At 37.4% G+C, this 24,240-nt stretch overlaps 1 protein-coding gene across 1 annotated transcript in view; it reads right to left on the bottom strand.

Annotated features, from left to right (window-relative positions):
• Positions 1-24,240, bottom strand: part of ARID2 (AT-rich interaction domain 2) — a 103,906-nt gene that overhangs the window by 1,817 nt on the left and 77,849 nt on the right. The window contains exons 13-20 of the mRNA XM_059816163.1: positions 23,235-23,369; positions 22,565-22,764; positions 19,327-22,187; positions 11,306-11,454; positions 5,694-5,832; positions 5,509-5,594; positions 1,082-1,205; positions 903-994 (exon numbers count right to left, since the gene is read on the bottom strand). Coding sequence (XP_059672146.1) covers positions 903-994; positions 1,082-1,205; positions 5,509-5,594; positions 5,694-5,832; positions 11,306-11,454; positions 19,327-22,187; positions 22,565-22,764; positions 23,235-23,369 — 3,786 coding nt within the window. The remainder of the gene's footprint in view (positions 1-902; positions 995-1,081; positions 1,206-5,508; positions 5,595-5,693; positions 5,833-11,305; positions 11,455-19,326; positions 22,188-22,564; positions 22,765-23,234; positions 23,370-24,240) is intronic.

Here is a 24,240-nt window from a genome sequence, read left to right as displayed (position 1 = left end):
CCCCTCATCCCTTTCACTATGCTTTCCAAGAAAAGTTTGTCTGTCTTCACTACAACCCCCAATTAGGTCATTGAAGACAGCAGGAGGGCTTCTACAACCAGTATCAAAACTCTTTTGTTTAGAACTACAACTAGGAAATTCCTCCCTATTGACAGGTTTTTGAAGAACAGACAAAATTAACAAATTCTGATTAGAAATAATTATTTCTGCTATTATGAAGCTGAAACAATGCAAAACAAAACAAAGAAAACACTCAGCTTGTAAATTCTTGGAAAAAACAGAAGCAGCATGCATGGGTGATTACTGGCACAGTAAGTAACTACTACTCCTTCCTCATCATAAAGAACATTTCCTACTTAGTACCACAAGTCAGTATTGGTCTATTTACTTAATGAAGGATCTTCTGCAAGTGAGAGGAAAGCTGACTGAGTCATTTATTAGAGTTAACCCAAGTTTAGAGAGGAAAGCAGCAGAGAGACAGCAAGTATGGAATGCAATTGTGTGTCAGTCCGCAACTTAAGAAAATGTTCATAAAAGCTCATTCGCCCCTTTCCCAAGTTGAGATAAAAGGGTACTGCCAATGGGAAGTTGCTTACAGTAGAAATAATTTTCAGAGTCATGCAGTACTGCCTTCAGGAAGAAAAGACAGACCCACAGCAAAGGCTCCTGTCAAATTTACCAGACACATTTCAAAAGTCTGGACCACAAATACTGTTTTAGGTGAGATGATGCTGAGCACTTGTGTGGGGAACTAAAACAGTGCAGAACTGATACGAGAAATTGTACTGTCAGTATACTTACTGTTTTTTTTAAAGGATAAGTAAAACCTACCTATTGTTTGGTACTTAAAAGAACAGAAACAACATTGCCCATTGGCATCAGGAGAATCATACGATGCTTACCTGCGACCACATTCTGAATATTTACCAATATTTTTTAATATTAAGGCAGCTGTTAGTCGGATGTGTTTAGTTATTGGTCCCTCTTTTTCATCCTACAAAAGTAAAGAGAAAAAAAAAGTAAAAGCCCTGTAGCAGCAGGCAACAATTAGTACCTAATACCTGAGTCAAACAATACTAACTGTGAAATCTCTGAAGACAAGGTTTCTTGATCCCCTCCTTAATGCCATTAGGGCAGCACTCGGATGATTCACAATGGCCTTCTGTGCTCTGGGAGTAGAGGCAGTACCCCCTGCAGCTGGCTGCCTACATTAGTAAAGAAAGAATTAATAAATGTAAGTTTTGCACCACTTTCTAGAAGATTAACAACTCTGAACATTTATTTTGTCAATTTTTTAACCTATCTGAACAGAGACACAAAGATCCATTAATACTGGGTGCTGATATGTGATTTGCCTTTTGTTTTCACGAGATAAACCTCATTGCAAAGCCTTCAGAAGAGTCATGGGCTTTATTTTATGTGAAAAAACACTTCTCTTGAAGAAGTACTGCTCATCAGCCATGACATTTGTGATGGAAAAGTAATATATTGTACTAATGACATAGCCACTTCCTGAAGTGTACCTATTTAAAGGAATGTTTTATCAGACAGGATTTAACAGGAACTGTGATAGCAGCTATGCAAATGTCATCTGAGATTTGACCAGAGAATGCCCTTAAAATATAGCTATTCAGACTTGGCACAGCTCACTGGGACCATTAGACACCAAGACAATATAAAATACATACTAACTGTGGTTAGTGAGGAGTAATATAAAGTAACATGATTTAAGTTATGATCTAAGACATAAAACATCTAATTGTTAAATCAGATCAAACATTTGTAAAACCAATTACCTGTTACTGCAGCTTTCAGACTGAGATTAATAAATTAAGCAGGGTATTTTATAAAGCTGGTACAAATAACAAACATAGCGGAAGCAAATTCTCCATTTTCAGTATTAACACTGAAGTCAAAGCTCTGTCTCATAAAACTTTGAAATTACTCATACAATTAGAGTTTAGAATGTATAAATATGCAGCTTCACTTAATGAGTAAGAGTCATAATGTCATCTCAAAGGGAAGTTTTGCAGTATCAATGGTGATAAATATCACCACACTTCAACATACTGAACAGTATTATTATGAATTCTTTAAATACCCTAGTAGAACCCGATTCAGAACATCTCAATATACTAGAAAGTATATAAGTAGTGCTTGCTTGCAAAGATAGCATAAATCAAACATAAATGTTCTGATTTTTAAAATGAAAGTTAGCCTGTAAGAGTATTATTTAGGCATCTTTCACTGTAAGTGAATATTCTAAGAATAAAACTTGAATTCTCAATTCAGAGAGACTTTCTTCATAATCTGAAATTCTAACAAGGAAATCTAGTTAGAAGTTAGGAAAAGGGTTCCTATGAGTGGTTTTAAACCATAAAACAGGAAATTAAGAAGTAGTAACAGACAGACTCCTCCCTAAAAAACTTAGCTCATAATCACACTAGCATCCTCCCCTGAATGGAAATAGAGAGTTTGAAAACCTTTATGAAGTAAAGGGAGAAGGGCAGGAGCTGAATTAAGAAACTGCTGGGCAATGACATATGTTTATAGGAGACTGAGTACCACAGTAAAGAAATTATCATCTTCTGGAACATTTTTTTTTTTCCTTATATTGAGAAGAATAAGGATTCATCAATGGAGGCTGTTCTGAACGTCTCCCTTCAACAGCTATCATACTATATTTTGAAGGTTGAAGTACTATTGCCTGAAAAAGGGACAATTGCAATAAATTAGGAAGATATTAAAAGATTGTCTTCTGTTTTTGATTTTGCAAAAAAAGAAGTTGATAAAAAGTTACTGAGACATCAAGCGGACTGACTTGTGTCTGTAGGCAAGTATCTCTCAAGAAACATCTAGATTTCTTGAATTTCTTTAATTATATTATCAACTTAACTTTAAATCACAAGATGAATGGTATGGTTTGAAGTTATCTCCTGCCCCACTCCCATGGTGCATGAAGAATATTTTTGGTAGCTCATGCTACCACCTTTGCTTCAGTGGCAACAAGGAAAAAAAATTAACATGATTCCAAAAAGATTCAAATGCACAAAGCTACAGTCAACATAAAGTTAATTGCTAGTGCTACCTGACCTTCCAGAATGTAATATTCAGCTACCTCTGAAAACCAGAAGAGGAAGAGTTAATATAATACAACTTTAAAAGCAAAGAAATACAGAATTAAGGTATACAACCAACTCTGTAATGCAGCTTAACTTTGCCTATGTGGTTCTAGCAAAAGCCATTGCAGATTTTTTTTCAAGTATGTATGGTGCTATGATAGACAGAAATGATGATTAGGGGAGTGGGCCCTTATTTGTTACACTGTGTTCCACAGATTTTACTTCCAGCACCAATAACACTCACTCTATCTACACTCTCCGAGGTAGGTGTAGTTTCACTAAATGGTGAAGGATTAAGTGAAGAAACCTGGCCTAATTAACGCCTAAAAGTTGGTGGCTTACACATGCTTCATCTCAGCACCAGCTTAAGTTGTTTCAGGTCCATAAAATAGTTTAGTCATATGGAGTATCAGTGGTGTGCCAATACATCTGACAAGCTTCTAGGACTCAACAAACAGTAAATTAAGCCAAAACCTTGTAAGTCAGCTTTCAGACATGACCACGTAAGCCAACTTGAGGTGACCTGCTGGAGCAAGCTTAGGGTTTCATTTGACAAATCACTGATTCTGGAGAGCAAATTATCAAGTTTTGTCTCCCTCATGCAGCTAGATGCTCTTTTCAGTTGTGCGAACATAATCTTACAGCACTGCCACCACGGAGTTGTGTGGATTACACATTACATATAATCAAAATATTCCTGTTTGTTGATTTCTTCTTTGGTAAAAGAGGAGTAATGGAGACATGAGGGAAAAGAGTAAAAGTAACGGGCAGGGAACCTCTATGATTTCATAATACAGCTGACTGTATTAACTGTCGTGAGAGCTGACAGAGAAAGGTCTCATCCCTTCCTTTTGTTCCAGCTCACCTCCTGCACCGGTGTTCAACTGACTGTAAGGCAAGTGTATTCCACTCATCTGCCAAACTCACTTTTTTGACGGATTATTTTTTTAATAAACAGGATTGATTTACCATGCAATCAGACAAAAACTAAAGCTAGTTCTCTCACTGTAAACAGTGCATAGCCACGAGAAGGAACAAGGGATGGCAAGGACAGTCAAAACATCCTACTTTGAGTAGTGGAATGCTCTTATTTCAACTTGTATTCTGAAATCACATCTTTAGTATCTTGTGATATTGCAGTCTCTATACTTCAGCGAGAACTGGTTATGCATATAAATTCCTGCTTTCTGAATCTGACCTAATTAGGGAATTCTGCCTTAGAAGAGAGGATGTATGAACATTTTTTCTCATATGAGTACCTGTGTCAATTTTAAAGAAGCCTGTGAGGACACAGCGCTACTGGATGTGTTATCTGTGTGATGGAACATTTTTAAAAAGGCAGAGTTGAGATCACATCATGCTGGTAGATGGTATCAGACCTGTGCTTCCCACTTACCAAGTATTTAAGACTACATTACCATCATTCTTCATTTTGTGGTTTTCAGAGGTCTGAACGTTGTTCAGTGTAATGAAACAAAGCACCACAAAGCAATCGTAAGTCTGTGTTAAGAAGTTTGTTTATATTAAAAAAATAGAAGGATTCCCACACTAAATTTCTCAGCTTTCATACTCAACTTCCTCTGCTGCCTCCCGCAGCTTGGTAGGAATTTAACTAGCCACAGAACAAGACTGCAAAAATCTGCCTGGGACCATGTAATTACATCTTTAGCTTGCAACAAAGAGATTCCAGTTAGTTACCAACAAAGACCTAGTCTTAATAGACTTATACAAATAACTGAACCCTGAATAACATAATCATCCCCACAACCCCACAGCAATGGGATTGCGTTCTCCAATAATAATTCCGAATGTTTGAAATAGTTTTGGGAAAGAGGAGAGCCAAAGCTGATTCCAGGTAGCAGCACAAAATTAGAAGACTCGGAGGAGCTGGTATTTATCTTGTTTGCTTGTTTAAAGGAAAGTTTATTACAAGAGTCCCTGGTTCACATCAGGCCAAATTTAAACCACAAAACTGGAAGGAATACAGCAAGTTACAAGACAATCCATCTCAACTGTATGAAACAGCTGAACTGTACACAACAAATAACTTTCCATTTGGATTACAAGCACTTCCCTGATACAATAAAAGTTATAAAATGCTGTCCAGTTGGGAAAAATCAGAATATGTTGAGAACAATGTTCATCACAGAGTATATATACCTTAAAGAATTGCCTGCTCTTTTTATGATAACTGCAATCACATCTCCCACATCAGAATTTATTCCCTCTTTTGCCCATTTTATCTTACTGTAATGGATCTCAAATTTGATTACTGTTATAGACTCTACATATGCAGAGTTTCACCTGATAAGCCAAGTTATAAATACAGAAATTCTTCCAATAATTTCTAATTCTCTCTATTACTAATAAGGCTCAGGTCTCTTACTTATTGGAAGGCTTCTGATTTCCTGCTTGTCCAAGTTCATCTTGCTTTAATCCTGCAAGCAAAGCATCTCTGGAACAGTGCTTATCCTGTTTCAGGAAAAGAGAAAGACAGTGAGAAAGGTGTGTGAAAATTTACCATGAAATTCCTACTATTTTCTGAAGTAATATGTGAAAGAAAATCTGCACCTGTAAATGGGTAATGAAGGAAAACCTCTGCCGCTGGAAAGGTTCACATCCCTCCCATAAGCACTGCCCTGGGTAGACATCTTTTCCTCCATGTTCAGTTGCTGCATGATAGAAAACCTGTGATGGTGTTTGAAACCACCTACAAAAAGAAGGGGGGAGGAATTTAAGGGTTTTTTTCCAGTAAATGGTAAAGCACAAACGTAAAGCCATATTGACTAAACATTTTTATTTTCTGAGACATGCACTGATAAATGAAAAGTTGTAAAATTTTAAAAGGAAAAACTTGTACATCTATAACCAGTGAGCTACCAATAAATGGCAGTATGATCTTGCCCAATCCGATTGAAATATCCTGGTTCTATTTTTCTATTTATACTTTACCAAAGAAATAATGCATGTTAATTCCAACAGATCCATTCTCTGCAATACAAGCAAAATACAGTAATAAACAGCTAAAAAAGTGGGGTTTCATGTATTCCTTTTCCTGTTTTCCTTCTTCACTGGCAGTCATACTCAGACCTTATTTAAACTTTAATTGGGAAAAAGAGATGCACACCAACCTATTTGTTCTCAATACCGCACACTTGTCAAAACTGATGCAATAAGAGATCAATCTAAAATTAGTGCTCTTTAGCACCTGAATTCTAAGTACCAGGAAAATGGCTAGATGTCATCTCCTGATGCAAACAGAAGTCAAAAAATGTCACTATGTGACCCTTTTTAACATCTTCACTTAAACCCCAATTTTAAATGACCTTCCAAAATCTCAAATTAAGCACTTTGCCTGCCGATAGCCCCAAAGCACGGGACATGAGGTATTTGAGCAAATTAAGTGCTTCTGCATCAATATAAAAGATGAAGTTGTCCTAAATCTGGCCCTGTACTACTCTAGACAGTACATTTTGTGTTTTCTGTACGGTCCATTCAGCGAAAGCACAGGTGTGACATACCTTACAATGAATTCAGCCCGATAAGGGCTTTCTTCCATTTCAAAGTGGTAGAAAAGTTACAACTCACTGTGAATGCCACCTCAAAATACTGGTGAGTCAACAGCTCTTAAACAGTTCTTAGATCTGTATTTTCAAATTGTCATGTAGACAAAAGATGTGTTATTTTAATATATATCAGATGGTAATGGAGAACCACTATATTTCAAACAATATTAAATGAAAATAGTGAATGTCTCCAAGTGCGGGTTTTTTAGTCTAGATACATTTTAAGGTGTATCTCAAGCGTTACAAGTTACATCCCTTACTTCAACAGAGAAAAAATGGCCAAAATAAACAGGAGACTTAGCTGCTTGCTATTCATTTCAGTACAACTAACCCAGCTCATGAACACCCACTTAAGGCTTGGACAGAAGAGGTCTACAAACCTAGCTGCTGCCATTTAGGAAGTCACTACCAGTTGTCAGCAGTCACCAGTTATCTTCACACACTTGCTGGACGGATGCCATTGGCACACGCACCCACCTTGGCCACTCTGGTTCACATGCCAGTATTTTAGTTTCAGTTAACAAGAAAAGTATTTGTGTTAAGCTGTTTGACTGAACTCCCTGGGCTGAACAGTGCCAAGAGGGAGATGACCTCCAATCAGAGACTTACAGCAAGCAGCCAAGGATGCTGCAACATCTTAAACCTACAGCAGTCGTTTATGGACAAGTTCAAGTCAGAACTCTCAGCATATGAATAGCAGATCAGCAAGTGCTTTGAACCAGCCACCTCCTTCCACACCCTACTACTCATTTCAATACTGTCCATTATGCAAACATACTTGCAATCAATACGTAGGCCTAAGTAACACCCCATAAAGGTGTCAAAGAGCTAATTTCACCCAGAGACAAGTCTTAGTTATAAACTGAATCCTACGACAATAACCACCTGGAATACAGTGATTACCTTCTGCATAGGCAGTAAATACTACTCTCCTAAAAAGCATTAAGCTTTTCCATGCCAGTCAGCTCTTACTGAAGGGAAGCTGGGAAGGGAAAATATCTGCCTCTTGCTGTTGGTCCAGATAGCCCATAGTAGGAAATGAAAATAAAACATTTTACATATACATTGGCTCAACAGCAAAAGTTGATGTTTCAGAGACAGAAAGATGTCTTTCCACAATAACGGGCAAAGTCAGTATGTAAACTTAAGCCTGGCACAAACCTATTTATGAATAATTCCCAGCATGGATGAAACAAATTTCATGGCATAAGTGAAACCCAAAATGTAGTTCAAAACATTTTATTCAACATGGCAAGGCTTTAAGAAAAGCTATTTCAGCTGTGTTGGTTCATTCACTGTATAATACATTCAGTGTTATACTTCCATCACTGATCTAAGAAGATTCAAATCTACTACCATTTTGCAGAGAAAAGCTATTTTTCCTTAAAGAAACACCTGAACATAGTAATAAAGTAAAAAAAAAAAGCTTAAGTACTGAGAATTCGGTCAGTTGAGTCTAGACTCTTGTTTCACAGAATCATACAATGGTTTGGGTTGGAAGGGACCTTAAAGATCATCTATTTCCAACCTCCTGCCATGGGCAGGGACACCTTCCACTAGACCAGGTTTCCCACTTAACTTCTCCATCATTCTGTTCAGCTGCTGAACAGAATATTAAACTAACAGCTGACTTGACAGGCAGTGGAGATTCAATAGCATTTCCAATTTACTTTTTAAATACAAAGCAATTCAAGAGCAGACATCTTCTGCCTACCTGTGAAACGAAATAGCAGCTTTTAAATTAAGCTGAATACAATTAGCAGTACTTGCAGACAGCTGAACTTCAAAGGAAAACACCTACTTTCTGTTACATCCTCAATGCAAAGTAGTGTACTGACTGACACTTCTAGAGTTTTACTTCCACTTCAGATACTAAACCTGAATACACCTGTGAGAAGCCAATCATTACAACTATTTGCATAATTGGGCCTGATCTGGTTGTGGTCTTCAGACACTACTAAATCTGTTGCATTTTATTTCAAAATCTTGGTATAATGTTTTCTCGTTCAGTTCTAAAAAACAAAACAGCAGAACCCACACCCACGCCACTGGAATGTTGCTGACTGCAGCAGCCAAGTTAGCGAGTAGGAAAGAACATACTATTTTATTTATTCGTATTTATTCTGATTCTCAATAAAATGTTTTTGAAGGCCTTCACTGCCTTCTGCAATACATCCTGGAAGGGAAACTTAATGCTAGTATGTTGTGAGAATAAAACTAAAGAACATGCATTGAAAAACAGGTGCAAATGACTGTCTCCTGCCATATCTTTCTGGTTAATTGTGAACACCATGAAAGAAATACTGTTCTATCATTCTACTATGATGAACCTGCCTCCTTAATACCTCGGAAAAAAACTGCTAAGCAACCATGAATGAAATTAAGTAGTGGATGTAAAGTTCAGATAGACTAATGACCCACTCAAAAGAATCTTCTTGCTTCCTGCTTAAAGAATTCAATAAAAACAGCTAATATTGAGAGCTATAACTAAAACAGTTACAATAACAGGTGGCAATTCCAGATTTTTCTTTATCTCTTAGAAGCAGGAAGCCTACAGGAGATTTGATACTCCCGTTTTTAATCAGGCTGTTGAAGGAATGTGAATAAACAATATACATTTGAGGAAGATGCTAACTTAACATTTTGGTTCTCTCTTCACCACAGAGAATACTGAGTGTAATGTTTACCTAAACTGTTTTTAGGCTGGGGCTAAAACAAATATTTTAAAAGTGAGACACAGCATAAGAACAAGAGCTGTGTGTCACATTGACTACAATCTATCAATGCAAAATCTCTGAAGGCTTTTGAAAATAATGAGACTTAACCATGAACAAAACCCAGTGCAGTAAGTAACAACAAGAGAAACTAAAGCAACAGAAATAATACACTATCTTTGAAATAAAACATAGATATCAACTTGTAAAATATGGGCCTTGTAGCCCTTAACTTCAGTCTCAGGAAAACTTACTGGAATAATATTTTAAGAGAGACTTACAAAAAGACTGATAATGTAAGGTAATCATAATTGTATTGTTCCTCCTCCTGCCCCAAAATTTGTCTGCACATATTCACATCCTAGTTCACATCTGACATCAGCTTGTTCTATGGTTAGATGTCACCTCAACTCTACACAACTCATCCTACATAACTTTGGACATAGAAGAAAGTTGGTGACTAACTGATGCTTTAAAACTGTAGTTCACCAAATGCGTCAAGATGGTATAAATTGGCAAGGCTTCTGCTAAGAAACTGTCCCAGCTTTTCATTTCCACCTCAGTACAACCCACTCTTGTACCAACACGTGTTTATGCATCTATTGTGCAGCCAGTAGAGCATGGCGCTACAGTTATATTTATTAGTAGTAAAGGAGTAAAGCAAAAGGTAAGTAAAGCCTTACATGTATTTCTTACATAGAGAAGGGTCACCTACCAAAGAAACAAAAATCACTTTTAAGGTGAAAACAGGGCAATGATTTTAAAAGTGCCAGATCTCTACAGTACCAGTCAGAGTCATATCTAAAGTACTTATGTCTTGCATTGACTTAATGATGTTTGAGTTACGTTTGTAAAGAATGAAAGAAACAGAAATTGCAGCTTCAGTGGTCTACAGATTAACTGTCCTTCAGTATTCCTCTAATTCTGTTCAAATGCCTCATTTTCACCATTGCTTCCAAACATTCAAGCTTCTCCATCATTTCATCCCAATTTTCTGAATGTCTACACACCAGCTTTCTGCCAAATCAGCTTGTCTTTATGTTCTCTTTGTCTTGTCCTACAACGATGAAGTGTCTCACTCTTTTTCATGCCCATCCTATACGTTATGCAATTTCTCTCACTGTTTTCAAAGTGGTTATTTGACAACTACCTTTGTTTCACCAATCTGTACCCTTCACTGAAAACTAAGCATATTCACAAACCTATGTTATTTTAAAAATCAGTGTCAAGATATACATACTGATAACAAGGGTAGTATCATGTTTTTATAAGCCTACATCCAAAAGTCTGCTAGCTCACTCCTCTTTCTTTTAAAGACAACAAAAAATCAAAAATGTCTATAATCATTGCTGCCTAGTCTTAAGGCTCAGTTCCTTTTTATTTCCTTTTCTGTAAATGGAGTCCTGTGGTACACAAATGGTATCATAATTACTAAAATTAGTCATAATCTAAATAAGACTTTGACCAGGACATACAAGTGCAACACCCTGCTCTTGCAAAACTGGAAACACAAGAAAGATTAAAAGCTGGAAACACAACAAAATGTCAAGACATGATTTGTAACTGGAGTACAGTAACTATTTTTGTATTCGCAACACAGAGAACAAGCTTCAGAGCTAGGAATTTTTTTTCTTTTTAACTTAACTACATGACAATATTTTATTTGTTACTGAAGAATCAATACATTACAAGAAAGCCACATAATACTCATTTTATGCTCTGAAGTGTAATTGAGAGCAGTTAAATGTCTTTCACTCCCCCATCTCAGCTTCAGCTTCTTCCCCACTGACAAAGTATAAGGTAACTTAAGGAAACAGAATAGACAGAACTTGTAGAATCACCTTCTATATACAAGCATCTGTTACATATTAGTAAAAAGTAGTTAAATAAAGGAGCCATTTACTTTTTACAAGATTGCCACAGACACATGAAGTTCTGTCCAGGTTTTTTCATTTGCTCTGCATGCTGACTTGCTGCAGTGTATGAAGGTGGCTGCAAATTGATCTGCTGGCCCTGTACTTGCACTGTTGGTATTGACGTTGCAGGTGTGCTCTGTAGAAAAAGTTAAAACACAGTTTTAAACAGGGCTTATTTCAAGACTGGACATACAGTCTACTGTTTAAAGATCTTTTGTTTTACACCTTAATCCACCACAAGTTTTCAGATTTCAACATTCTGAATAAGCATTAATAGACACAATAACATGAGGACCATAAAACTTCTACACTGTAGTATTTATGCAGAAGTTTCTAATATTCAAATTAATAAACCTTATGCCTAAATTAAAATACAGAATTATGACTGCAAAGGAATTTCTCAAGGGTACTAGTGGAGCAAAGGTTAGCATTATTTTGCAAAGGCTTTACTTATTTTTTAAGAAAAAAAACATGCAAACTCAAGGGGTTGCAATACCATCAGCACAGGGAGTAGTTTGCTTTCCTGTGTAAATGTGGAGAAAATATTCCTAAAGGAAGTAAAATGAGCACTGATACATCTAAAACTGCTTTATGTTCTTTGATTAAATGGTTTTATGTGCTGCATCTGTGGAATTCTTGAACTGCCGCATTAGTACACATCAGCCTGTGTTACAGAGGGCGTAAGAAAAGGTAAATTGAACAATGCTGAAGAAACGCTGTCAAAGACCTGTAGGCTCAAACTATGACATACCATTTTCTCTAAAAAACTTGGCAAATGATATAATTCTTCCACCTCTTGTAAAACCAGCCAGCACATGTACCTTTATACAGGACACCACATGCCCACAATGCCTTAACATGTGGTTACAACTTGTATACAGTGAAATATAAAAACATTTCAGAAAGGAAAAAGATGTTCCCCTTGCTCCCTTGCAATATTACAAGAAACTTATTTTAACAGTGAATAAAAATTATCTTAAAAGTGACCTTAAAAAGATAAAACAAAGCCAAAATATGTCAATTTTATTTCTTTTTCTGAATAATAGATACTGAATGCTGGACTTCCCATTTCGGAACACTGTTTATGTCAGAATACTGTTTCTCTTCTTTCTTTTGTCCTGGAAGGTTCTGGCCAGAAAGACATTTATAAAGATGATGACAATACAAAAATTAAGCTTTTGAATGTTATCTAGGAATGAAGACCTAACATCCTTTTCTTCCCTACTGTTAGAAAAGGAACATAACACTCTCTTAAAGAGACAAAACAAAACTACTTTCAAGTCTGTGTTTAAGAATATTATAAAAGAAGCACTTTCAAATGGTGCACACAATACTCTGTTTACATCTTTACAGCTCTGTTACTGAATAGCTTTAGACTTTAACTATAGAGAAACAAACAGTTAAGTGCAACTTCTAACACTTCATTTGCATATTGATCTTATGTTTTCTTCTTGCTGCTCTCTATTGGCATTGTGGACAAGTCACACAAGGCAAAGAGTTAGTAACTGTCACAGATCGTACAACACTAACAACGTGACCAAAAGGACAGCAAAAAAGCCTCATCGAAACCAAAACACTTCCCATATTCAAGCATAAATTCTGATAAAAATTAGACAAAACTCAGCAAAACTCCTGAACACAGCACAACTGTTGTATGATGCCTGTAAGAAAGGGCTCGAGTCCATTAGTCATAACCACAAGTTATTTTGAATTCTGCAATGATTTTCATCTGAAGACCTCTAAGCTATTTTACAGATTGGGTAATTAGTCTTCACAATATATCTTTTAACAAAAGGTAAACACAAGTGGAGCCTTTTAAGATCAACATCCCTTTAACAAGGCATTTTTAAAGTGAAGCTGAAAGTAAAAATCATTGAGTGTCAGCAGTACAGCTTGTTTTGCAACCTTTGCTTGGCATCCTGATATCAATACGATTGTCTTATGCAACTTTTTCTCCCTATAGAACTTCTGTCTCATTTAATGTGCTGCAGAGAGAGTGAGCTTACTGAATGAATTCAGTATTTCATTTAATTCTCATCATTCAATGTGTGTTCATGTATCATTTACTCCATTTTAAGCAAACCCTGCAATTAATCCAGAATTATGAATTTTCTCAAGGGTTTTTCTGGCAAGCTGTCCTAGTGGTATTCAAAGGTTTTAATACCGTCTCATTAAAAAACTGTTTATTTTAAACAAGGAGATCTGAGATATACAACACAAAATATTACATGCTGAAAATGAAAGAGCACAGAAAGGGAAACAAATTTTCAGGACAAAAAGTTAAAATTCAGTTTCCCCTCCAATTTACTTCTACCCTTTTATTTTCAGTGAGAAAAAAACAGCTGATAAATTGAAAAGAAATGTGTCAAATAATTGTTGTTTAGAATTCTCTTATTACTGCTGTACTGCAAAGTAGAGTAGTTTCACTCAAATTTGTAGGATTAGGAGGTTACAACTTCCGTGTGTTTTTAAGCCAAATCTATTGTTTGCCTATCAACTATGCTGATTATATTTTAAAATGAACAGATAAAGGCAAGTTATGTTTCTAAACTAAAACCTAGGAAAACAAACTAAGTTCATGTTCAAACATCTCAAATCTTTCCTCTCTTCATTCAAGAGATCAGAAATACCACTAATTTTTGTGGGGTTTTCCCTCCTCTATTTTCACAAATCGATTTAGTAATGCATGATACATGGGACATCACTAAAATTAGGTATAGTCTTTGTTTTTCAGAAATGAAACTCCTTTTTTTCAAAAATGGACCTAGAAATAGTTGCTCTGTGCTACCTAGTTTACAGTACTGATATGCAGTGATTATGTAAACTTACCGATTTCTTTAACATACAGAACTATGACAAGACATTTAATTTTTCCTAATAAAGTCTTTCTGGGAGAAGTAACATTGAAAAAAATTTCCCCATGGCATAAAGATCTCACAAAATTTCCTCCTCTAGCAAAAACATTTAATGATTCCAGGTTCCTCAAGAAATCAAATGCCCAGTACACTTGAAAGCACTTCATGGCATCTTTTTATAATCACATTAGACCTCTCCATGATATGACTTGCAACTGCCACCACGTAGCACTTCTGCAAATCAGATCTCACTGGATCTCAGGACTGAAAGGCACCTTTAGCAGCATCACCTGTCTCAGTATGGTTTGCACTGAACTCTTAAAACTACATAAATACAAACCTTTAATGCCTGTACAGTCTACTTACAGAACAGATACTACAGCCTACTTTCAATAAGCAGAAGCAGATTTTCTATCTAGACTGAGTGACTTTAGACTGAGATGGGGGGGTGGGGGGGAAGGGAAGGAAGTCCAGCATAGTCATGAAAACTAAGAGTAAAACTAAGAGCTTCCTGCTAACTAGAATGGACTGTTTACAAAAGATACTAATTTATTTTTATGCACATGAGCTCCCCATGTAGTAGGAATGACAAACCCTATGGCTTGTGGCCAGAAATAGCCTCCACCTCCATTTCACAGAATAAATGGTGCCATTCCCTTTGTGTATTAATGGATAACTCTATTTCAGCACGATACCTGCCCATTTTATTTAAAAGGCCTACTGTGCCATCAGCAAGAGAACACACTGCATCCCAGTGTGATGGCAATCCTGTTGACATAGAGAGAGCCATGTGCAGTTAAAAAGTATTAGGCTGCATTTTTTCTCCTATCATTAGTACATGCACACCCATAATGAATATATTTAACCCAACAATAAACAGTTAATTATTAGTAAACATATTTTTAAAGCACCATAGAATTTACAGTTTGGTATTACAAAATTTTATGTTTAGCTTCTTCACAATAATGAACATATATAAAAAGATAACCTACACGCTGAAAATTAATATAGCAGGATTTGAGCGTGAGGAAGGGGTCAGGTGGATGGGTAGGCACTAAAATAAGTGTTCTTTTCTTGTTAGATTACTGAAGTTTAAGCCTCCTTGCAACAGTGTGCTTCACAAGTGAAGAGCAATACAAGCACAGAGATTCTGTATTTCAGTACTTCCAGCTGAGAAACTAATTTGCTCTGTGGCTAGGAATGAATTACACCTCCTGGGGCCACACACCTGCTTTCTGGTGCATGGTAATTCTCAGCTTCCCAATCAACAGAGAGAAGCAGCAAATAGTTAAGGCAATGCTCACACAGTTTTTACCACCTAAATTTCCACACAAGCATGTTTCAAGTGGGCGGCCTTAAGAGAAATGGGAGCGCATTGTTTATGAGGGGATGACAGTGATGAGCAGGGAAGTGACTACTTTAAAAGCCAGATAAGGCAATTTAAATCAGATTTGCTCATTTCTAGGAACTTGGCATGATATCAGAGCATTCCTTCAAAACACACACCAATTGGGACAAACCAACATGGTTATGTTCAACAGATGTTTTGGAGGCGTTTGAAGAGGAGTAAGTGGAAAAGAAAAGAAAATGTACATGTAGGTAATTGCTCATTTCTTTTTGTTTTTAATCCACCAGTCCAGTACAATGCCTCAGGAAAGCAATAATCCAGGAGCAGGGAACACAGAAATAAAAGAAAAGGAAGCCAAGAAAGTGAAATGCCAGTTCTGTCTCCTCTCAGACTGTATTTCATGGGCTTACAAAACACAGATGGAGATATAAGACAGAAATTGTGACACTGTGTGTATCGTATGTTCCTCTTCTGACATAACCCATACACCCATAGCCCGATTTTTGTATAAAAATACAAAAAATAAAAATCTTTAAAGTCAGTATATATGTATTTTTCAATGAGTTCTGCTGACATGTACAATTAACATGGAACAATCACAGAATATACACAGAAGACACCTGTACATGTCTAACTGGATTTCAAAAGCACTATATGGGCTGTCCCATAAACAGCAAGTATGTAATTTTCATTATTTTAGTAGGCCATTTAAATCAACATTTTTCCCCCCAAACATACAGTACCAGCCCATTTCAAAGTACCATTCATATCATGAAACAAATCTTCTCTTAACTTTTACATTCCCTTAAGAATTATTTCACTCTTTTTCTCACTTTCCTTAGTTTTCATTTTGCTATTCTCTTCCCTCCCCTGTTTGTCCTTCCTTATCTTCAGTTCAAACTTTCTCCCTTCTGAAGTTCATGACAACTAATCCTGCTGTAGTTGCATAAGCAATACTCTCCTCCCTCTTCTGTCCTTTACGTCTCTTTTTCCAGCCTTCCTGTTGCGTTGTAATTTTATTACAAATCTTCTTCCTCTATCCCTTTCTCACTTCTCTGAAATACAAACTCCGGTTTAAAATAAAATTTTAAGATGGCAAGCAAACAGGAAATCACACACTAACAGCTTCAGCAGCTATGTAATTTTGCCATAGCTAATATACCTTTATTCCCTGTCCATCACCATTTTTCTCCATTGGGTTGTATTTATAAAAAATTTCACACTGTCTGCAAAAAGAACTATGTTCTCCTATTTCTTCTGCAAGACACCCAGTATACATTAGATACTGCCGAGAGGATAAAACAATCCTCAAGTGAAAACAGTGTTCCTTAGCTGATGCCTTTCAAAAAGTCAGGGACAAGAAAGCTGCTTATCATACAAGGAAGACTCTCAACATGGGAGGGAGCAAATAGGAGATTATACTGGGCCTAATCTCAAAAGAAGTCATCATGAAAACTGAAACTGAGTTCATGAGAATTTGGCTACATCTTAGTATTTCTGGATGTCCTAAACATAGTCCTAAAAGCAGACTCTAAATTGGAAATACTTAACATATGCTTTCCCAGCAAAATAATGGCTATTGCAGCTGCTCAGCAGCTTTGGAAAAAAAAAAAAAGAGCCAGCCAGAATGATTTTGGTACTGTTTATAGTCCAACACATTAATTTTAAAGGAATGGTAAAGATCCTTAAAGTCTTAAGCCAAACTCTGATGTTCACTATATCTGAACAGAGTACTATAAAGTGGGTTCTATTGTAAGTCAGTACTTAGCATTATCATGATAGACATGATCCATAAATAGCCATATGTAATGGTTAAGACAATTAGCTAACAAACTAGATTGTTCACCAAGATCAAAACTAATAAATTCCTTTTCTCCCACATTCCTGTTTTTCTGAAGAAAGCAAGGGCATCCTACAGACAAGAAAATGAGCCAGCTTCCATAGAAGCAGACATTAAACCAAGCTGTTTTGATCTGCAAATCTGTACTGAATGGAATACCCAGCTGGCAGCATTTCTTTTTGTGCAGGTAATGGAATGATAGTGATATTAGTGATAGTGTTAAAAGAAACTATCAGCACAGAAAATACTCTTTTCTTCTCTATTATCATGACAGAACAGCTAATGCAATACAAATTAAATAGTTAACCGTATTACTCCCCTCTTCTCAAAAATCTGGAAGGCTAATAGCTGTTTGAGACACAACTGAAAATTCTTGTCACAGCCACATGTCCAAGGAATAAATAACCACAGATAATATTTACTCCATTCCAGAGACATAGCCATACCATTTTCTATTTCAGCCAAATCCTTAGCAAAGCTAGAATAGAAATTCAGACTCTGTAACAGCTAAAGATGATCACTGTAAAAAGCAAGACATAGCTTGCTTTTTTTCATCCACACTACAGAAAAATCTAGTTCATTCTCCCTGTGCTGCCAAAAGACACTTTCATTTTGGTCAACTCCTTTCTAGTAAGAACAAAGATAAATAACGTATCAGAAAAATACAAATCTCTCTCTGATAAAACCTCAGTGAAAATTTATGGGAGTTTAAAGACATTTTAAAAACATAACTCTGTGCAGTGTGGCAGTTAGAATAGAAAGAAAAAGAAAGAAAAGTTGTTAGCTATTAGTCCTGATTTCTGACAACTCGATGAAGGGAAGTCAAAAGAGCTTTCAACAGACACCTAACTTGACACAGAAAAAGAAGTAGCACTAGCCATCACATGTTGAATTTTGAATTCTAGCTCTGTTTAAGTCCATAAGGTCTATACCTGCTACCCCGTCAAAAACAAACAAACAAAAACCCAACCAAACAAACAAAAAAGGAAGATAAGAAGTAAAAGACCTGTCTTACCTCAAGGTCAAAATGCACTAACATACACTCAAGATTTCATTTCTCCTCTCCACAGTCTGTCAGAACTCTGTGACCCCCAGACCTACTATTCTATTCTTTTTGCTCCTACTGAGGTTAGGAATGTTTTTTTGGGGAGGGATTTTCTGTCCATGTAACAAGGCTAAAATAAATTCTAGAAACTAGAATAATCTTAAACATGATTATCTGTACTTATTAATGCTCATACAACTGATAGCCATACCTAATTTCTAGTAAAGTGTTATGGAGTAACCACTTTCAAATGACTTTTTAAAAGTTGATTGAGGAAAAAAAAAAACACCACCAAAAAAAGCCCTCTCCAAAGTGTCAAACAGAAAAAAACCCAAACAATGTGTATTATATCAATAAAATAAACATTACAAATATTTTGCCATAAACAAACATAACTATTTCAACAAATTTACAAAACAGTACTTTCTCCTGACTGTAGTGAACACCTGAAGCAAGCCTTTCAAGACCACCTTTAAATGCAAGAACTTCAACTCATTTTAGCAAGCCAGAAGCAGCTGCAGTGATTAACTTGCAAAAAAAGACATATTCACCCCTCCCTAAGCAATAAGAACCAAGAATAAAATGCAGAACAATTCTGACATTTTTACAAGACTATACAACAAAATCATTGTTGTTTTCAGAACAGTTAATCATTTAAGGAAGAAACCAGTGTGCAGAAGTTCTCTCCTTACTGTGTATTACCAAGCTACAAACTATTTTAAATTCCACTACTGTTACTGACATCGAAGTATGCAAACTATTAGAACTTTAGTCTGTGAAAGAACAGAAACCATAATTTTCTGAATATTTTAAATACTATGCAAGAGATATTGACTGAATTTACATTTTCACCCACATTATTTCACAGCATTAGTCAGAATCACAGTTGGAATAAACATAAAAAGAACACTGCAACATACCTGTGTGACCATGCTTTGTATATACGTGGTTGGATGCTGCTGCTTTTGTTGAACAGCACTTTCTATTGCTACTTTCGCTACAGTGCTTGGATCCGCTCCAGCTGGCACAGCAACCATAGTTGCACTGCAACCAGCATTGTTGGGGTCACTGATTGTAACAATTCTAACTCCTACTTTATTTGGAATTCCTGGAACAGTTTCCCTGTCATTATCCTCTGCTGGCCTCTTTACAGTTTTGCATTCTGCTGTGCCATTAGTAGACCGAACTTCGGATGACAGGGTAGACTGGGACACTCTAGGTCCTGAGTGTGGAACTGCTATGATTTGATGCCCCTGTATAACAGAGGCTGTAGATTGTGGTGAGACAACTACACTTGGGCGTTGCTGAGGCACATCTGAATTCAAACTTGAAGCTAGAGGTCCATTAGGTAAATCAGTGTTGGTACCACTAAGTTGCTGGGTTAACAGTTTTGCAGCCTCCTGTGTACCGCTTACAACAGGTGAACTACTCAAAGTTAATACAGGCCCATTAGAAATTCTTTCCCCTTGATCACCTTTGGCAGTATCTTGCTGCGTGGCATCCAAATTCCCTTGTTGTTCCACTGAAGATATCTCACCATTTCCTACATGATTGGAAGTTTTGTGATTTGGAATGTTTTTGCTCAAATGAGAACCATCTCCTTTATCAAAATCACAGATTCCATTAACTAGGGGCTTCTTCAAATCACTTTTAATTTCCTGTGTGTCCATTTGTTCAAAGTTCTGCTTTCCAGGAGCTCCGTTCTCACCCATTTCTAATGATGGCCCATTACTGACTTGTGAGCACTGATTGGCCTCATTCTGAGTTTTCCCTGAGTTAGAAGGAGGTAGACTGGAGTCACTATACTTTCTCCCATTTAAAAGACTTCCCACCTGCATTTCATTTTCTTTTGCATCCCCATTGCTGGTGTTTGCAGCTCCTCTTCGGCAGGAAGGATTCTCCATAACTTCAATTTTACGTTCATGAATGTGTAAACCTGTTGCTTCCTTTGCTTCTTCCTCCTTTTGGCAAATTATTTTATCACCTTTGAATGGGGGAGCAGCAGTACACGGTGATTGTCCAGCTGAAGGTGCTTGAGTAGCTGGAAGTGTTTGCACCTGTAGCCCAACTCCTGTCTGTGCTCCACTCACTGCAATTCCTGCTGGAGCAATGATCTGAGTTGCATTTCCCTGACTCACAGTTGCGGTAGCAAAACTCGTATTTGGCACAACTGTTATCGTAACCTGGTTGCCAGTAGTCCCTTGGAAAATAGTTGCTGGGCTGTTTGAGATCAACTGGCCTGGCAATATCTGTAAATTAGAAATGGGTACTGTTTGTACTGCCCCTTGGGGCTGGATTGCACCCGGGACCAGCTGAACATTTTGCTGTCCAACTAGCAGCTGCTGAGCTGGAGACTGTCCTTGAACTCCAAAACCTGGTGCCTGGTTATTGGCCATCTGATAAACCACCTGAGGGCTAGGAGCTCTTGCATTGTTAGGTGGAGGAATCTGTGGAGCTGGGAGTATAAGCTTCCCCCCTGGAGTTGAGGGGCCTCTTTTTGGAAGAAGCAGTTGTTTTATCAGACTAGACTCACCAGAGTTAGGCTGGCCAACTCCTGTACTAGCTTGTTGTGACTGAACTTGCATTTGTATCGGTTGTTGTACCTGTACCTGCTGCTGTGATGATGCTGGTGAATGTTGCTGCTGCTGCTGCCTCTTTACAGAAAGCATCTGGCTGACAGTAGGAGGGGGTCCTTGTGACTGAGGAGTGGTAGATGAAGATGACATAACTGTAGGGACTTGATTATTTGTAACCGGACCTGGGGATGGTGAAGAAGATGGAGTAATGCTTGGCTGTCCAGTCAACTGGACAGTTTGACCAGCGGGAATAGAAGCTGGATTAGCAAGCACTATTTGATGAATGGCTGGTGCATATGTCTGACCTTGCTGAGCTGGCTGGCTTACAATCACTACACTTTGCTGGGATGGTGGTGGAGGCTGCTGCTGTGGCTGCACAGGCTGCTGTACCACAGCAGGTGGAACTTGCTGAGATGGCAGAGGCTTTGGTGCAATATTCTGAAACCCTACCCTAGATGTTGGTGGGTTTTGGACACCTGCGATTGTAACCACCTGCCCAGCTGCTACTTGGAAATTCTGAACTGTGGTGGCAGAAACAATGTTAGATGCAGAGGTTGTGACGTACTGCTGTGGTGCTATGATGACTGTATCTTGTTGCTGGTTGCCAGCAGAGGACTGCTGAGATGATGTCTGCCCAGGTTGTGATGATGTGCTGATTAGCTGTTGACCCTGTGAAACTGCTGAACTGCATGCTGGTATGTTTTGTACTCTGCCAAATATATGACCCTGAGGTACAGCTTGCTGAATTACCGTAACAGGAGTGCCTGAAGGTATCTGTCCTGGTACCACTGCATGCAGTGGAGACTGTTGTTGAATTACAGGTTGGTGGTGAAGCAACGTCTGAGAACTAACAACAGTAACAGACGGCTGTGCTCCTGTAGTGCTGTGATTTTGATTAGAAGCTTGGGGTGCTCCTCCTACAGCAATAGTAACAGGAACTGCAGACTGGGGAACAGAGCTCTGTATTACTGTGGCCTTCACTACTTCACAGGATATTGGACCTTTATTCTGTATAACAGTCACTGGAGCATTTTGTTGCTGCTGTGTATGAACAGAAGGATTTTGTGGAATTCTAGAAACAGTCTGTGCCACAGTATGAACACCTTGAATTGGAAAAGACATCTGTGTTGCTGTCAAAGTTGAAGACTGGTTAATAGGGGTCCTCTGATAGTGATTTCCTACGCTTGGTAGCCCATGCGGGATTCCTGTTGAAATAAACACAGTAGAAGTTTGGAAGCAAAAATTATTTCAAAACACATTAACATAACACATTTTTAAAAATCCAAGGCTTGACTTTGTAATTCTGTATGAAGCAGTTTGTCTTCTCAGCTATCCTGCATCTGAACTAATGATGCAGCAACAACAGCTTGTCTGCTGACTGACAAATTCATGGGTTACACATCAAATACTAGAATGGCATGCAAGTACATACTGCAATACTATTCCTAACATTATTGAATAAAATCAATCAAAACATGTGGCCCCGAATTCCACCACTTTCAAACTATTTTCAAAACTTTTTTTCTTCTATTGTCAGTTCAGAATCAATGCAAAATACTTGACATTTAATTAATTTAAAAACCTGCTGGCGAAGGAGACGAAGACACATCAGGAATTGAATCAACCCGGACAACTGGGGTAGACGAAGTTGGTTGCTGCTGATAGTACATCTGAATGGGAAGTGGTATAGCTCTCCTTTTCACTCCTACCACATGTATATGTGCTTGACCATTGTTACTTGGATCTTCTACTCTCTTCACTGTATGATTTGGAAAGACAGTTCTGCCAAACAACAGAAATCTATGTTAATAAATACAACAAGTCAATCCTCTTACAATGTTTTTGTTTTAACTAACTGCTCTTGTGCGCAGAGTAACTGCACTAATGCCTGCATCTTTGCAATACAGCAGGATCCTCCAATAGCATCTGAGTATTCATCATTGAGGACTAAGAGGTCCACCACATCGTTGGCCAAGATCTCATACAAGCCAAGTGAAAACTACAATACCTCCCAAAAAAATACTCCTGAAAGAATTAAAAGGACTATAAGCAAAGAAGGAAACCTATCAAAGATCCTGAAATAGAATGAAATAAAATTAAACAAACACTAAACATTTGTTTCAATTAAAATTCCAAACCTGGTTGTCTTTCAAACTCAGTTCAGTAGATCTTTTCTCAAAGAAATCTAAAGCTACAGGTTAGTATTGAGCACATACAATTGCTTCTTTATTTTTGCATAATTTTTGTCTTACCGCAGACATTTGTAAAATCCAGTTGATGTCAGGATTCCACCTCGAGCTAATTTACTACAGGTAGAGAGGTATTCAGAGTACATTTCTGCTCGAGAGACAGAGCAATCAAGATTCACCTCAAAATGTGCGTTCAACCTGAGGATGAAAAAATAAACTATGAAGCAAAACACAGAGTACTTTTGAAAGGGTTGTTAAAACACTTCTGTATCACAGAAACTTTTGAGACCTGATAACAACATGGAAAATAGCATTTTAGTATATTGTCTTGCCAAATGTCTGTTCCATACTTTCTCCTTCTCACTGCTTATGATTCAACACATAAGACCTCTAACACATACAGTCAGTTTTATGTGCAACATCTTATTTACATATATAATATGCAAAATAGTGTCTACATATGCCTTTATTATATATTCAGAAACAAAACCAAAAAAGAATGCATTGTTTGGTGACGTCTCCTCCCCACAGCTCTGTTCTTATTTCTTAATGATTCTACTTTAGCAAAAGATAGACTGAATGCTAGCTAATTCTTCATCAGAAATTTCTATCAAAAGTCAACATTTATATCAAAACCAAGGATTTTGTTAACTGATCTGCTAATGCAGTCTTACTTTAAAATACAAGTAAAACCAGAGATAGAATAACAGCCCCACCCTGTCATTCTGATACAGGTGGGAAGGCAAGAGACAGAGGGCTGGGATTCTAAGAGAGTATGCACACAAACACACACACTCTCATTCCCGGAGTCCCACACTACATAGACGTCAATAAAATCCTTGAACAACCTGTTCTGCCTAAGGTTCAATTTCCAGGGAGAGAAAGTATTTGTATCTCCTACAGACTCTCCACAAGCACGCAGACAATCCAACCCCCAACCAGGAAGCTGTGAGAGAAGGAAACACTTTCTATCAGTTTAATTTTATTTCTTTCAGATCCATTATTCCAACCCAGAGACATAGGAATGGTTCATCCTCAGCAGCAAATGGAGGTAAGTAACAACTCTCAC

The sequence above is a fragment of the Gavia stellata genome, chromosome 4 (assembly GCF_030936135.1).
Source record: "Gavia stellata isolate bGavSte3 chromosome 4, bGavSte3.hap2, whole genome shotgun sequence".
Taxonomy (NCBI): Eukaryota; Metazoa; Chordata; class Aves; order Gaviiformes; family Gaviidae; genus Gavia; species Gavia stellata.
The sequence above is the reverse complement of the archived record's forward strand: the minus strand, read 5'-3'. Positions and strand labels throughout refer to the sequence as shown.